General features: G+C 52.6%; 1 protein-coding gene across 4 annotated transcripts in view; it reads left to right on the plus strand.

Annotated features, from left to right (window-relative positions):
• The first annotated feature begins 9,384 nt into the window (after positions 1-9,384).
• MATN2 (matrilin 2) overlaps positions 9,385-16,844 on the plus strand; it is an 83,731-nt gene continuing 76,271 nt past the window's right edge. For 2 of the 4 annotated variants that reach the window (XM_045581329.1, XM_036436598.2), the window contains exons 1-2: positions 9,385-9,564; positions 16,509-16,676. In XM_045581329.1, the coding sequence (XP_045437285.1) occupies positions 16,535-16,676 (142 nt within the window). In that variant the 5' untranslated portion in view covers positions 9,385-9,564; positions 16,509-16,534. The remainder of the gene's footprint in view (positions 9,565-16,508; positions 16,677-16,844) is intronic. The other 2 variants (XM_036436595.2, XM_036436596.2) reach the window with 1 other exon arrangement.

Consider the following 16,844-nt stretch of genomic DNA (forward strand, 5'->3'; position numbering starts at 1 on the left):
CGGAAGCAGCTCCTGTGTGTGGAAGAAACCCTAGGGAGAGTGGGGCTATTCACGGTGAATCAGGGCTCCAGGGAGGGAAGGAGTCCGTTCAGGTGTCTAAGTAAAACGGGGATTTCCTGCCGAAACCGGTGCGGCTCAGTGGATAGAGCGTCGGCCTGCAGACCGAAGGGTCCCAGGTTCGATTCCGGTCAAGGGCACGTACCTTGGTTGCGGGCACATCCCCAGGAGGGGATGCGCAAGAGGCAGCTGATGGATGTTTCTTTCTCATCGATGTTTCTAACTATCTCTCTCTCTTCCTCTCTGTGAAAGAATCAATAAAATGTATTTTTAAAAAAAATAATATTATAAAAACACAGTGATTTCCTGAGGGGCCTGGATGGCATCCATTCAGTGGCAGTTTGGATTTGTCTGTGAGCTGACCTGAGGCTCTCGGACAGCCCCCGGCAGTGAGAGAGCAGCCATGGCACAGGCTGTACCGGGCACCCGCGTTTGAGGTTCGGGGTGAACCGATGTGCCAGGCAGTGCATGGCACCCTGAGCTCCCTGTCTCCAGGCTTCCCATCCCCGCCGGGCCCCCTCCCTGTGCGGTCTGCCCTGGCCCCAGGAGGTCTGTCTCACCTTGTGAGGGGGCATGGCTGATGGGTCCTTACCTGATCCTATAAAATGGTTCCTTCTCTCCCTGCAAGGCACATCCTACTGCTTGGAACTTCCAACAATGCCTAGTCGTCTTTCAAAGTGAGTGTAGAATGATCTGCAGGAAAATGAGGATAGGGACACCCTCCTTCTGCAAATCTTGACTACCTGGATTTCAAGGGGCTTTTATATATTCACTAGAAGCCTGGTGCATGAAATTCATGCACTGGGGGCGGGCAGGGGGTCCCTCAGCCCTGTCTTATCCGTCTCGCAGTCTAGGAGCCCTTGGGGGACATCCAGCTGCTGAGTGACACTCCCCCTGGTGGTCAGTGTGCACATAGCTACTGGTCAATCTGCCATTTGGTGGATTTGCATATTAGCCTTTTATTATATGTGATAGACGTAAGATTCCCAGCTCTCCTGGGTCTTTTGTGTGTGTGTGTGTGTGTGTGTGTGTTTTCATTATTCGATGTGTGTAAATGAAGGCTTTTACAATTACAGTGAGATTTGCCCACACCCAAAAAAATACTCTTGGCTCTGAGGACTGTGCCTGGGGACCCTGCCCGCCCACACACATGGCTGAGCCTAAGGAGGAGGTTTATGGCTCGTTTCACACACATGCTTGTTAATATTTCAGTGCTGATGGAATCGGAGCATCTTAGGCCAAGAGAAACGGAGACGAATGGACCTGAGCTTCCAGCATTCCTGACCCCGCCTCTACCAAGCTCTTGTGTGCTCAGCTGTCTTGCATGTGGTTGCTTTGTGTCCAGTATGCACCTACTCCAGGGGGAGGGAGATGAAACAGTAAAGAGAGAGTGGGGGGGGGGGGGGTTCTGTATAGCTGGGAATCAGCCTCAGTTACTTCTCACGACGTACCTCCTTAGTGTTCTGTATAAACTCAACCTAAGAAATTCTGTTCGTTGACGATTTGTGCCCATAAGATTCACACCGAGTCCATCCTCAGGATGTCACTTTCTACTCGGAGGTCCCGCCTGCTGCTGGTGTGTGACCCAGGCCAAACTGCAGAGCCGCCTCTCAACAGTAAGGAATTGCTGTCTCCACCGTCGGGGGTTGTGATGTGGAGACTGCACTCCGTACCTCAGCAGTTCACTCCACCTTGGTCTCATTGCGGACCCAGATACCCATCTTTCCAATGTACTTCACATCCCTCGGTAACGTCTAGCTGCTTTCTCCAATTGTCTGTAGAGGAACAAGGATACTTAATCGATTGCCCTAACTGTTCTCATGCCTGCCTGTATACCTCTGGTCACTTCCCTGAGAAGACATTCTCCGTTTCCTCCATCTTGACCCCTTCCTCTCCCATCCCTACCCCCACCCCCCGCACAAATTCCTCATCTTAAGGTCATGGACATTCTGCTCAGCCCCACGAGGTGTGCAAAGGGCCTACCAACCATCAGCCCTTGCCATAAGGAAGTCCACTTGCTGGGCAGAGAGAAGAGGAAGAGGCTCCTTCGGCTTGGGCTGTGGACTGTCTGCCTGAGAGAGCGAGCTGCTGCTGAGCAAGCCAGCCAGACTTCCAGAGTGCTGAGCCCCGGGCGAGTCTGAAGGCCGAGGGACCACCTGCCTGTGTAGACATCTGCGGGATTCCATCCCCCCCAAGCCCTCCCCCAATCTGATGTCCTTGTCCTGGCCCCCACCCCCTGAAAAATCGAAGACTTTTCCCCTCCCTTTCTGCACTCTCTCTTTTGACTCTGTTTTGGCCTTAAACGCTTGTTCAGTTGAACTGCTGAACCAAGCCACGCCTCGTTTCATCTGTCTCTTCCCCTGCACCCTCGGGCCGCTCATACATTGTGCCAATGATCTCAGTGAAACCTTTAGAGACTTGTAACCATTACAGTTGTTTTCTCCGTAGAGGGATGCGCTGTATTTGAAACGGTCATCCTTCAAGACAACGGTCCTGCTGTGCAGACTGAGCTGCTGTGGCAGAGGGAAGCGAATGTGACGATAAAAGACATTATTTCCACTTTGGAAAAGGGATGTGCCTGTTTTTGCAGCTGGAAACGGACTTCAGCACCATGGGACCATGTTTCTGCGGGTCACGTGGGCCTCTGAGGTTCTGGAGGGTTGAAGGCAGACTCTTGGCCAAGGTCTGGGGCTGCCCACCTTCAGACCTAACGGGCACCCGGAATCGTGCCCGTGGCCGTGTGACGTGGGTGTTTGGCAGCTCAGACGCATGTCCTCCAAGGGAAGGGAGAAGGCCCTGCGGGGATGTCTCCACACCCATGGATTTCACTGGAAGGGTTTCTGTCCGCGGGCCAAGCTCTCGGCCAGAGCTGCGACCTTGTGTCCAGAAGCCCACGCCTGGCTCTGACTACGGCCCGAAGATAACGGAGAAGCTTGTTGGCCAGCCCAGAGCTTACATCCAAGCCCACGTCTCAGCACCATGCACCCACTGGCACAGTGCTGAGGAGCACGCAGAATGGAGAGTTTGGCCCTCACACAGCACCATGGAATCACGTTTTGTCTGTTTTATCCCATCTAAAACTCGCACTTAAAAAAAAAAAAAAGTCATTCACAGTACAAACGCAATTTTTACATAAGTAAACATACCAAGATAGGAACCTCTTGAACTTGGCAAATAAAAATGACAACTCACAGCGGAAACTGGTTTGGTTCAGTGGATATGGCGTTGGCCTGCGGACTGAAGGGTCCCAGGTTCGATTCCGGTCAAGGGCATGTTACATTGGTTGCGGGCACATCCCCAGTAGGGGGTGTGCAGGAGGCAGCTGATGAGTATTTCTCTCTCATTGATGTTTCTAGCTCTCTATCCCTCTCCTTTCCTCTCGATGAAAAATCAATAAAATATATTAGGGGGGAAAAAATGACAACTAACATACATATAATCCTTCCTGTATGTCGGGAATAAGGTTGCAATAGAACAAAGAGTTGGAAAGAGCTGTGTGGGCATCACTAGACAACAGCGAGGGTTTGAGCCACGTTTCCAGAGCGGCTGGGATTGACTGTCATCCTCGTCTGGTCACAGGCCTGGTGCTGTGGCGTCTCAGTCTCAGCTCCTGGTTTGCTCGCTCAAACTTGAAAAGTCAGCCGAAACCGGTTTGGCTCAGTGGATAGAGCATCGGCCTGCGGACTGAAAGGTCACAAGTTCGATTCCGGTCAAGGGCATGTACCTTGGTTGGGTTGCGGGCACAACCCCAGTAGGGGGTGTGCAGGAGGCAGCTGGTCGATGATTCTCTCTCATCGTTGTTTCTGACTCTATCCTTCTCTTTCCTCTGTGTAAAAAAAAATCAATAAAATATATATAAAAAATATTTTTAAAAAAACTTGAAAAGTCACTGGAAGAGTGGCAGGTCCTGCATTCCTGAGATCCTAGCATGCACCCCATCTCCAGAGCCAATAGGGCTTCCACTGTGGCCCCCTGCCTGAGGAGACCCCGTCTGGGCTCCGTCTGGGCTCCGGGAAGAAGAAGGAACAATGATCTGCCCTCTGTGACCGGCAGCAGCACAAAGGACCCTGTGTCCTGCTCGGTGGGGACGCCTCCCTGACCCAATGGCATTTGTGTGATGTCATTTTCCACCCAGAATTCTCTTTCCCTGAAGGAGTGCCGGGTTAATGACTCTTTGTCACCATTTTCCTTCCATGGGGTGTCTCTTAGCCTGAAGCCTTTCTATGACATTGATCTTTTCTGCATATCATTCCATTCCAATAACAATGCTGACCGCTCTGGCCCTGTCTTTGTCAATGATCCCAGTCTTTCTGATCCCAGTCTATTGACATTCCATATTGTGCCCCAAGTGGAAACTTGGCCTCAGTTCTTCCTGCGTCTGCTTCTGTAGGCTTGTGTGGCTGTTGGTGGCTTCCCCCTCATTCCAGGCGTCTCGGCTTGAGGCCATCGGCCCTCTGTATTCCTGTCCCTCTGTCTCTCCTCACATCAGCTCAGTTCCAAGCCCCTGTGGCTTCTGCCTCTGGGGTAGGATGACATTGGCCACTTACTGAGCCCTTATCATGTGGCAGCCGTGCTGCCGAGCATTTTGCATGTTTTAAATTATCTTAGGATGCAGCCGAGACCTGTTTGGCTCAGTGGATAGAGCGTCAGCCTGCAGACTGAAAGGTCCCGGGTTTGATTCTGATCAAGGGCATGTACTTTGGTTGCGGGCACATTTCCAATAGGGGGTGCGCAGGAGGCAGCTGGTCAGTGTTTCTCTCTCACTGATGTTTCTAGCTCTCTATCCGTCTCCTTTCCTCTCTGTAAAAAAATCAATAAAATATATTTTTTAAAAAAGAATAAGAATAAAAGTGAGAGAAATTTAAGTCACCTATAATGGCTACCCATGGCAACTGGGACAAATTCTTTAGAAACTCAGCCACAGAAACCCCTTCTCACAGAAGCACCCACTGGAAGAAAAGTCACTTCTATAAACAGGGCAAGGACACAGAGGGAGGGTCGCTCCAACAAGCCTCACCAACGCTCAGCAGGAGTGTGCGGGTCACAGCTGGGGGCAGACGTTCCCTTGCCTTCTGGAGGAGAGGTGTGAAGCTGACGGGCAAAAACCAGCAGCTTGGTCATAAAGGATTGCTCTCTGAGGAGATGAAAGGGTAGCTCCGATGAGAGGCCTGCTACTGCTCTGCTTTCAATTTGAAGTCAGAAGGAACCGGGGCATGCTGAGCTCTTAGGATTCTTGTGATCAAGTTCCTTTCATGTGCGCTTCATTCGGTAGGGCTCTGAAGGAAGAATTAAATCGCTAAGTGTGCCTCTCAGAACTCTCCTGTCCCTTTCCTACTAGATCTTCGTATTGTTAGAGCCATCAATGGCCAGACCTGAGATGCCGTGGAGTCCTGAGGCCTTGGGTATACGGGGAGAAATGCTGACCAGCTAACATACGCAGAAGCAGCGTGATGTGCCCACCACCTCCTGGGCTCTGCAGTGGTAAAATGACCCCAGAAAAAAACGATGTGTGATAGTTTTTGCCTTTCCTCTTTCACAAGAACATCACAAGATCCTAATAACGAAGTCATGTGAGTGTCCCTGTGTCGGGGAAATTCCATGGACACTAGTACGGAAGTCACCACGGATGGCTGCTACTTGTGCTGGGCTTGAAGGTGCCCAGGGGAGGTGTGAACAAAGATCAGCTGCCACGAGTGCCGGCCTGAGGCCACTTAGTGAGGGATACACGGCTCTACCAATGAAATTGTTCACTCTATTGCACTCCACCTTATTTTTCTCCACTTAATTTATTGTGGCTCTCAGCCGTTCATCCCCTTATTCTTTCCACTGGACCATCTGTAGTGTTTCTCCTTCCGTTGGAACCAGGCAATAACCAGGCAATAACCCTCAGCAAGAGAGACCGTGCAAAGTCCTGACTTCTGATATTTTTATTAGTCTTCAGCTGCCACGTACTGAGCTCTGCCAGCATGCTGAAGGGTTTCACAGGGCAGAAACACACACTCCTTGCCCAAGTATCTTGCAATCTGAACTCATAGCAGGCCACCAATGCAGACATACGCATGCGTGGCATTGCGAGAAGATAGCTGAGTGTCACAGGCTTGAGACTCCCGGCTTCCAACCACAGACCACTGTGATTCACTGCTGGGTTTCGGGATGAGAGAAGCAGTGATCCGTGTTGCTAACTGATACTTCCATACATAGCCGATTCTCCCTCACTTCCAAAGTGGGAGCTGGTCTCCAGGGAGACAGGTGGTGTTTCAGCCTTGTCAATATCCAAGAAAACAAGTCAAATAGTCCCTCACTCCTGCTTATGCCTTAAACTCCCCACACCATCCCGTTATGCCATTCTTTCTTTTCTTTTCTTTTTTTTAAGTAAATCTTTTATATATATATTTTATTGATTTTTTTTACAGAGAGGAAGAGAGAGGGATAGAGAGTTAGACACATCGATGAGAGAAACATTGACCAGCTGCCTCCTGCACACACACACACACACACACACACACACACACACTGGGGATGTGCCCACAACCAATGCACATGCCCTTGACCATGATCGAACCCGGGACCCTTCAGTCCGCAGGCCGACGCTCTATCCACTGAGCCAAACCGGATTCGGCTCCTAGTAACTCTTGAACGCAGGGATACTTGACACCCTAATTCTTGTCTGCTTGCTCGAGTGCCCACAGGAGCGCTAAAAACCTTACCCACGTGCTTCTGAGTGAGATTCTCTGTGCCCCAAGCCGGGAGCAGGCCCCCTGGCAGCAAAGGCACCGACGGGCGTTTCCCCCGCAGCCTTTATTATGATGACTTTGCCTTGGCTCCAAAGGTAACCAGGAAACGAAGGCGTGGCTTTTTTCTGACTGGAGCTCCCTGCTGCTCCGCGCTCTTCCTGGCAGACCTGCAATCCTTTTGTGCATATCCAAGTTCTTTTTTTTTTTTTTTTTTTTTTTTTTAATATATTTTATTGATTTTTCACAGAGAGGAAGAGAGAGGGATAGAGAGTTAGAAACATCGATGAAAGAGGAACATTGACCCTGCACATCCCCTGATGTGCCCGCAAACAAGGTACATGCCCTTGACCAGAATCGAACCCGGGACCTTTCAGTCCACAGGCTGACGCTCTATCCACCGAGCCAAACCGGTTTCGGCATGACCTGCAATCCTTTTACAAGCAGGTCCGACAGCTCACCGACCTGCTTGACTCGGCCCCAGGCGTGTGCTCCCCACAATTCTGAAGAATTGGGATACACACCCCCTGGGGGAAGATACCCCGTTTCAACTGGCACACACCAGTCCCTAGAATCAGTCTCTCCATTACAATTCCTTCACGTGCGGTTGGAAGGGTCTCAGCGTTGCTGTTGTTTTCCTGGTAAACGATGGGGTCGTACTGGCTGTCTTGGAAGAAGGCAGCGCGGGTAAACGTTAAGTTTCCATAAACGGTACCGCCCTTCCTCCTCTCCTCGGCGATGGTCCCTGGCCCGGGTTCAGGAGGACTGTTCATCCGTGGGATCCAAGGCCTCGGAGACCAAACATTTCCTGAAGACTTTTTCCTCCGCTTTCTGCCCTCTGCCCACCGCCTCCCCGAGAAATACAAAGGAGCCGTTTCTCATCAGCGCAGGCAGCCGAGCGTGCCAAGCCGACCGAAGGTGCAGCGGAAGGGAGCGCGAGTCCAAGATTCTTTCCTGGCATTGTGGCACCCGAGGGCTGGAGCGTGCTAACCTCTTGCTGTGCGGCTGCAAGTTTTTTAATCGCCCTCCTCGGCAGCTTTTCTGAAGAACCGGTTCTGACCGTGGTGCCTTGTCATACTCCAGAAACCCACTCTCACCAGACAGGAGTGATGGTCAGGAGGAACGGCAGCCAAGAACACGTAAATGATCAGACTCTGGCACATGCAGAGGGTCTGAAACTCATGAACTCAGTTCTGCTGCCTCTTCCCCCACAGCTTGTGAACACCTGAACTGGGTGCTGTGGGTGATTGGTTTGGGGGGGACAGGATTTTGGAGGTGGTATTGGGAGATGTCCAGGCCTGTCGTGTGGAGCCCAGTCACCCCATCAGGAGCAGGGAGAGCTGGTAGAGTGAGTGACACACCAAGCTCTTTCCCTGCCACTGACCAATCCTCTGTCTGCATTCCCCCACCCCACCTCCACCAAGTTCTGAGGGGACCTCCAAAATCATGTTCTCCCACTTTACAAAACTGCAAATATCAGCCGAAACCGGTTTGGCTCAGTGGATAGAGCGTCGGCCTGTGGACTGGAGGGTCCCGGTTTCAATCCCAGTCAAGGACATGTACCTTGGATGCAGGCACATCTCCGGTAGGGGGTGTGCAGGAGGCAGCTGATGGATGTTTCTAACCCTCTATCCCTTTCTCTTCCTCTCTGTAAAACAACAAACAAACAAACAAAAAAAACCCCTGCAAATACCTTCGCCATAATTTCAAACGTCTTGTCTGAACTAGTCTTTTCCTGCTCTTTTAGGGTTCGACGTTGTTTCCTCTCCATCCGGGCACCCTCCCTCCCCCTCATTCCTGGGCCTGGTCCCTGGCCAGTGGACTTGCTCTGTTCATGGGACTTGCGCGCTGCTGGGCTGCTCTAGGCACTGAGAAGACCGCTCCTGGCACTTGCCACTCATTATCCCAATTCTCATCACTTAAAAAAAAAAAAAAAAAAATATATATATATATATATATATATATATTTATATATTTATATATTTATATATTTATATATTTATTTATTTTTATTGACTTTTTACAGAGAGGAAGAGAGAGGGATAGAGAGTTAGGAACATCGATGAGAGAGAAGCATCGATCGGCTGCCTCCTGCACACCCCCTACTGGGGATATGCCCTTGACCAGAATCGAACCTGGGACCCTTCAGTCCGCAGCTCTATCCACTGAGCCAAACCGGTTTTTCGCTCTCATCACTGTTTTTCCTTGTCTCCGTCCATGGATGCCTCTTGTCAACCACGATCCCCCTAAGTTCAGGATCCAGGACCCCTGCGGGCCCTCCCGTCTCCCCAGAGATGCTCTCCTGCCTCCCACGCCCCTCCCCATCCAGGCCCCCTGAGCTCCCCGCCGCGCTGAGCCTGCGGCCGGGACCCCTGCGGTCCCCTTCCCGCCCCCGCGGGGCCCAGAGCCGGGCCAGGTGGCAGCGGGCGGGGCGCACGGCAGGGCGCCGGCTCCGGGCCGCCCGCCTGCGGGGTGGGGCGGTCCGCGCCGCGCCCTCCGCACGCCCCCCCCCCCCCTCCAGAGGACACCCCCTTCCGCCGCGCGGCGCCGCCCCCGCTCCCGCCCGCGCTGGCCCGGCGCCGCCAGGCGGCCGGCGAGCGAGCGCGGGGCGCCCGGGGATGGGACTGGGAGGCGGCGCCCGCGGACCAGGCAGCGGCGGCGGCTCCCACGAGCGCTCCCCGAGGCCCGCGCGGCTCCCGGCCCGGCCAGCGGGCGCCCACGAGGGAGGCCCGGGCGGCCGCGTCCCCGCCGCTCCCCCGGGCGCCGGCGGCTGCAGGTGAGCGGGGCGCGCTCCCCGGGTCCCGCACCCCCAGGTCCCTCACTCCCGGGTCCCGCACCCCCGGTCCCGCTGCCCCCGGGTCTCGCTGGGTCCCGCACCCCCGGGTCCCGCTGGGCCCGCACTCCCGGGTCCCGCTGCCCCCGGGTCCCGCTGCCCCCGGGTCCCGCTGCCCCCGGGTCCCGCTGCCCCCGGGTCCCGCTGCCCCCGGGTCCCGCTGCCCCCGGGTCCCGCTGCCCCCGGGTCCCGCTGCCCCCGGGTCCCGCTGCCCCCGGGTCCCGCTGCCCCCGGGTCCCGCCCCGCCGACCCCAGGCGCAGACAGATCGACCCACCGACCGACCGACTGGCGGACGGGGAGGCAGAGCTGGGGCTCCCGGGCACCCCTCCTCCACCTCCACCCCCGGACCCCGCGGCTCCGCGCGCCCCGAGCGCCGGGCGCCCCTTCCCGGCTCCGGCCCCGCCCGGGGCCCCGCGCTGAGCCCCTCCGGGCCGAGCGCCCCCGGCCGGGCCGCGCCGCAGACCCTCCCGGCGAGCTGGGCGCGCTCCCTCGCACGGCCCCGTGGGGGCGCTGTGTCCCTCTGCGGGCGCCGGGGAGGGAGACTTGTGGAGCCGATCCCCGTGCGTGAATGCCCGCGGCGGCTGGACCCCAGCCTCCCCTCCGCTGTGGAGAGCGGACGGGGCGGGGGGCATTGCGTGGCAGTTTGCTGGGAACCGGAGACCAGTTGGGAAGGGGGCAGAGACATGGAGACTGTCTGGCGAAGGCTCCAGCCCGGGGAGCACGGGAAGGGGGCTTGCAAGCGCCAATCCCGCACGGGGCTGTGGGGTGGGCCTGCCCAGGTGTCCTGGGTTAGTGACCTTTTTTTAAAAAAAAATACGTTTTATTGACTTTTCTACAGAGAGGAAGGGAGAGGACTAGGGAGTTAGGAACATTGATGGGGAGAAACATCCATCAGCTGCCTCTTGCACACCTCTTGCACACGTCCTACTGGGGATGTGCCCACAACCAAGATACATGCCCTTGACCGGGACCCTTCAGTCCGCAGGCCGATGCTCTATCCACTGAGCCAAACCGGTTAGGGCTGGGTGAGTGACTTTGAAGTTACCCAGCTCCTCCCTCCGTCCTCAGTTTCCTCATCTGCTCAATGGGATCGTACCCTCAGGGCTGTGAGGATGATCCAAGTGCTCAGAACAGTCCCAGGTACACCCTAAGGTCAGGGGGTGAGTGAGCTTCAGCGCCTGTCTTTCTAGAAAAAGCCAGAAGCTCCTCAGAGCAGTCGCCTCCCTCCAAGCTCAGAGGGACTGCCTCCCCCATCCATCCATGCAGGCGACAGATAGACCGCATGTGTTTAACCGGAGTTTGCCAGGAGGAGAGTCCACGCTTGCACAGCAGCGCGCCTCCCCCCCCCCCCCCCCCTTGCTTTCAGAGTGACAGCATCCTAAAACCCTGTCCGGATACCAGGATGGGTTTATGATTTGTGCCAGGAGAATTGTGTCCCCGGCCCCCAATGTGCCTGCCAGGCTGCAAGGTTCTTTGCTTCCCGAGTCCTGGGCCAGGCAAACTGGAGCCACCAGGGCCTGCCCTCACTCGCAGGAGTGAGAGTTTTGAGGTTAGCATTGTAACACAGGGCCAGATTGTGGGGCTTTGACTGACAAGCTGAGGAATCTCGATTTTTATCTTAACGGCATGTGGAAGTCACTGACAGTTTTTGAGTAGGAGCGTGAGAAGCATGACACTGGGTTGGGAAGACCGAATTCAGCGCTGGTGCCAGATGGATTCCAGACGAGAGACCGAGAAACAGCCTATTCGTTAGGATTGTGTTCAGTATCAAGTTACAGAAAAAATGGGACAGTGGCTTCGAGAAGGAAGCTTGCTATTTCTGTTTTGTGTTCTCGAAGTCTGAAGGCAGCGTGTCCAAAGGGAGGGTGGGGTCTCGCCTTCCACTTCCATGGTGCCTCATGGGGCAGAGTGGCTGCTGGGCCTCCAGCCGGGATGTCCGCATTCCAGCCTGAAGGGAGGAAAAAGCAAGGATGCTCCTGTCCTAGTGTCGCCAACATTCAGGCAAACACAGGAGAGGAACACTTGGCCTTGGCCTTGGCAGTTGTCCCGTGCTGAATTAGAGCCAGTTTGATGAAACATTTATTGACCTTTTTTTTTTTTTATCAATAAATGCGTTAATTCAACTTTTATCTATTTTAAAAAGTTTTATTTATAACATTCAGCACCCAGCACGTGAGGAATACGGACATGACCAGGTGCAGTCCCAAGGAACGACTCGCAGTCTAGGCAGGGAGACAGCTATGGCAGCGAGAAAAAGAAACCACGCATTAGAGCAGATAAGGAACCCATTGTCAGGGGTGTGCGGGAAGTCAGTCCTCTTTGAGAAAATTGGAAAACATTTTATTTTTAAATATATTTTGTTGCCAAAGCCGGTGTGGCTCAGTGGTAGAGTGTTGGTCTGTGGACTGAAAGGTCCCAGGTTCGATTCCGGTCAAGGGCATGTACCTTGGTTGCGGGCACATCCCCGGTAGGGGGTGTGCAGGAGGCAGCTGATCAATGATTCTCTCTCATCGTTGTTTCTAACAATCTATCCCTCTCCCTTCCTCTCTGTAAAAAATCAACAAACTATATATACATATTTTTAAAATATATTTTGTTGATTTTTTACAGAGAGGAAGGGAGAGGGATAGAGAGCTAGAAACAACGATGAGAGAGAATCATTGATCAGCTGCCTCCTGTACACCCCCTACCGGGGATGTGCCCGCAACCAAGGTACATGCCCTTGACCGGAATCGAACCTGGAACCTTTCAGTCCGCAGACCGACGCTCTATCCACTGAGCCAAACCGGTTTCGGCTGGAAAACATTTTAGAGAGTGGGTAAACAGGAGCTGAGCCTTGAGGAATGAAGACAATTTTGATGAATGTAGAATGTAGACCTTCCAGGCCAAAAGACCAGCAAGGGTAAAGACACTCAGCTATAACGAGAGTCTGAGTTCTTCAGGCACTGGTGTGTGTGTGTGTGTGTGTGTGTGTGTGTGTGTGTGTCAGAGAGGGGGGAAGGGGGAGGGCAGGGGTATGCTGGTCAGAGGTGGAGGTGGGACTGCCATGGCTGGAGGGGTGGCTGGTGGCCAGTCCTGGAGGTCCTTACACATGAGCGTTCTGCAGTAAGGCCCTCAGTGGATTCCGAACAGAGAAGACCCGTGAAGGACCCAAGTCAGAAGAGCAGTTCTGAGGCTCCTGGAAGAGTCGGGGAGAGGGGAGTGGAGAAATGGGGCGTTGCTGCTGAGGTGGGAACAGTCCGGAGGGCCGGACTGGCACCAGGCAGAGGCGTGACAGCCAGGGGTCGTCCACACATGATGTGATGGCGATGTGAGGGAGACAGGGCAGCAGGCTCTGAGTTCCCAGCCTGGTGGCTGAGCCGCCCAGGTTGTCTCCACAGGGAAAGGACTGGAGCGGAAGATGACTTGGTCACTTGACTAGCTCTGAGGCTCGGAGACGGGCTTTCTGCCCGTGAATCTTAGTGTTCCATCCGTTAATTTGCGAACTTGTCAACCTCAATAGATGATTGTAGGGAACAATCGAGATGAAAACATATAAAATGCCCAGATCATTGTCTGGCCCGGAGCAGGCACTTAAAAATATTAGTATCCTCTGTCCCTTCTCTTCCTGTCCGGAGGCAGCATCTACCACCTCGGAGGACATCCTGCCCTCCTTCTTCAGGATAGCAGGGTCGTACCTCATCTGATTTTTAAAAATATATGTATGTTATTGATTTTTTTTTTTTTTTTTTTTTACAGAGAAGAAGGGAGAGGGATAGAGAGTTAGAAACATCGATGAGAGAGAAACATAGATCAGTTGCCTCCTGCACACCCCCCATTGGGGATGTGCCCGCAACCAAAGTTCATGTCCTTGACCGGAATCGAACCTGGGACCCTTCAGTCTGCAGGCCGATGCTCTGTCCTCTCAAGGCCCCCAGCACAGAGGGCTGGTTGTGGGGGAACCTGCTTGCCTGTCAGTTTACTTGGAACAGGGATGCTTAGAAGCACCCACAGCTAAGAGGGGCAGAACAGTCTCCTCTCCCTTCCCGTACCAACAATAAGACTCATGGTCACAGGGAGAAGAGGAGAATTGCTAATAGAAAAGTCAGAGCTGTTGTGTTTTACAAAAATATTCTCTCCGTGCTCCCAAACGCTTTGTATGGAATCTCTTCAGATCGAATTAACCTCTGTTTCTCGGCCCAACAATCCTCCTGTGCTCACAGAGAACTGTTTTTTGAATATCATTCTGTTTTCCAGTTAGAATTGGCTCCTGTTCTACAAATGCTACCAGCTTTAAATGCCAAACAGAAACAGCTATTACTATTGGCGGCATGCGCCGACATGCACTGACTTATTTTTTCTTGTCTCACAGCAATTGCATATTAAAAAATATGGCGGTTTTTTAAAAACATACCTTTATTATTTTCAGAAAGGAAGGGAGAGGGAGAGAGATATAGAAACATCAGTGATGAGAATCATTGATCGGCTGCCTCCTGCACGCCCCCTACTGCGGATCGAGCCTGCAACCGAGGCATGTGCCCTTGACCAGAATCGAACCCATGACCCTTCAGTCCACAGGCCAATGCGCTACCCACTGAGCCAAGCCGGCTAGGGCAATATGGTGTGTGTGTGTGTGTGTATTTTTTTTTTAAGTTGTTCCTTTTTAATTGATTTCAGAAGGAGGAAGGGAGGGAGAGATAAAAACATCAATGATGAGATCGAATCATTGATCGTCTGCTTCCTGCTTGTCCCCTACTGGGGATCAAGGTCACAAACGGTATGTGCCCCGATCCAGAATCGGACTGTGACCTCCTGGTTCATAGGTTGATGCTCAACTGAGCTATACCAACCAAGTGCATTGCTTTATTTATTTATTATTTATATATATTTTTTTAGAGAGAGAGAAACATTGATGTGAAAACGAAATATTTATTTGCTGACTCCTGCGTACCTCCTAACAGGGATTGAGCCTGTAACCCAGAAATGTGCATTGACAAGGAATCAAACCGCTTTCTGTGCATGGCTGGACACATAACCAACTGAGCCAAACTGGCCAGGACTGGCATTGCATTTAAAAAGAAATCTAGCCGAGACCGGTTTGGCTCAGTGGATAGAGCGTCGGCTTGGGGACTGAAGGGTCCCGGGTTCGATTCCGGTCAAGGGCATGTACCTTGGTTGCGGGCACATCCCCAGTGGGAGGTGTGCAAGAGGCAGCTGATCAATGACTCTCTCTCACCGATGTTTCTAACTCTCTATCTCTCTCTCTTCCTCTCTGTACAAAATCAATAAAATAAAAATAAATAAATAAATAAATAGATAGATAGATAGATAGATAGATAGATAAAAAGAAATCTATCTTAGGTGCCTGGGTAGCTCAGTCGGTAGAGCATGAGACTCTTAAAAAGAAATTATCTTGTCTGATATTAATATTGCCATATTGGTTCTATGATGGCATAGATACAGTATCTTTGTCCCTATCCCTTTAGTTCCTTTTAAATACCTTTTTTGGAATATAACTTACACAGTAAAATTCATCACTTTTCATTTATTTATTGATGATAGGCATGCATTTGTTGCCATTTTGTTGTTTATTTTTTTGAACTTCTTCTTTTTCTTCTTCTTCCTCTTCTTAAAGAATCCCCTTCAACTCCTTTAGCTTTTTCTTGTCTGTGAAGCTCTTTAGCTGACCTTCAATTCTGAATGATAGTTTTGCTGGGTAGAGTAACCTTGGTTGTAGGTCCTTGTTATTCATCTCTTTGAATATTTCTTTTCACTCCCGTCTGGCCTGTATAGTTTTTGTTGAGAAATCAGCTGGTAGTTGTACGGACATTCCTGCACAGGTAACTGGTGTGGGGCCAGGATCTTTGCTTCTGTGGGTGGCCTCTGCAGAGATAATCACCTTCCCAATTAAAGAAGTGGCTCATGCCTCAGCACCTCCTAGCAGTCTCAGTGTGCTTTCTTCTTTACTTCTCTACTTGTAGGACTTCATTCAGCCAGCTTTCCAGCGGTTCTGGGTGATGGTGGTTCTGTATTTTAGTTGTAATTTTGATGTGGTTGTGGGAGGCAGCGAGTACAGGCATTTACCTACCTGCCATCTTCCTTATCTCCTCCGGTTAGAATTCTTGATGCACACGAAACCTTTCTACTCATCCTCTGGTTTGGCCCTATTCTCTTGTCCCTTAGCTTCTTTGCTTGTTTGGTTGTTTCTACACCTCCCCCTGCCCCCTATGTGTGCCAGGCACTATGCCGTATGCTGTAGTTACATGCATGAACTCATTCAGTTAACTAATATTATCCCATATTCCCCTGAGGCTTGGGAAGGTTGAGGAGCTCACCCAAGGTCACCCAGGACAGAGCCAAGGTTCAAAGTCAGGTAGTCTGGTGCCAGGGTCTGAGCCCTTCACCACTGCACCATGCTCCCTCTTAGTAGACGTGTGTGGGAGGTGGAGAGGCTGGCCCTGTGATGCCCCTTATGCTACCTATACGTGAATTCCTGGGAAAATGCATATACGTTAATTTGTGCCATTCACTATTATTAGACTTGAAAGACTATTGTTACCTGGAATCTTCAGATGTGTGTTTTTTTTCCTCTTTCCTTTTTTCAAATCCAAGATCTGGAATGTGACTATGAATCATGGGTAATAAACTCAATGGTGAAGAAACGTCAGGATAGATTTTGTTCCCCCACTTACATTTTTCCGTTCCGTCTGATAGTGACCAAAGGGAGGAGAAATCCCAGCTATGCGTTCCCTGCGCAGAGTGCCGACCAGCGGGGGCTGGTTGCCTGCGTTCTTACGGGTCCGGTGCACCGATGGTGTTTTCAGTCCGCGTGGCCTGTGTGGGACGCGGGGAGGCAGTCTGCTGCCCCCTCTCACCCTGCCCCCTTCTCCTGTTGTGTCTGTCACAGCCACGCCCCTCTTCCGATTCCTGAAGATGGAGAAGATGCTGGTGGGCTGCTTTCTGCTGCTCCTCGGGCACACCCTCCTCCTCCCTGCTGAGGCCAGGCAGTGGCCACGCGCCAGGTCCGTCTCCAGAGGCAGACACTCGCGGACCCACCCCCAGACGGCCCTGCTGGGTGAGTGACGGGGCAGCGCCTGCAGAAGCAGGCCAGAATGGGCGGGTAAGGTACCCAGTACCAGCCTCCCCTCTGTCTTCGCCATCAAAACCACAAGCCCTTTATAACGATGAGCCTGTCCGTGCAGCCGAGGGAGCTCCCCCGCCCCCGGGCCCCGGCTGGTTGTGC

Source organism: Pipistrellus kuhlii, unplaced genomic scaffold, assembly GCF_014108245.1.
Source record: "Pipistrellus kuhlii isolate mPipKuh1 unplaced genomic scaffold, mPipKuh1.p scaffold_m20_p_14, whole genome shotgun sequence".
NCBI lineage: Eukaryota > Metazoa > Chordata > Mammalia > Chiroptera > Vespertilionidae > Pipistrellus > Pipistrellus kuhlii.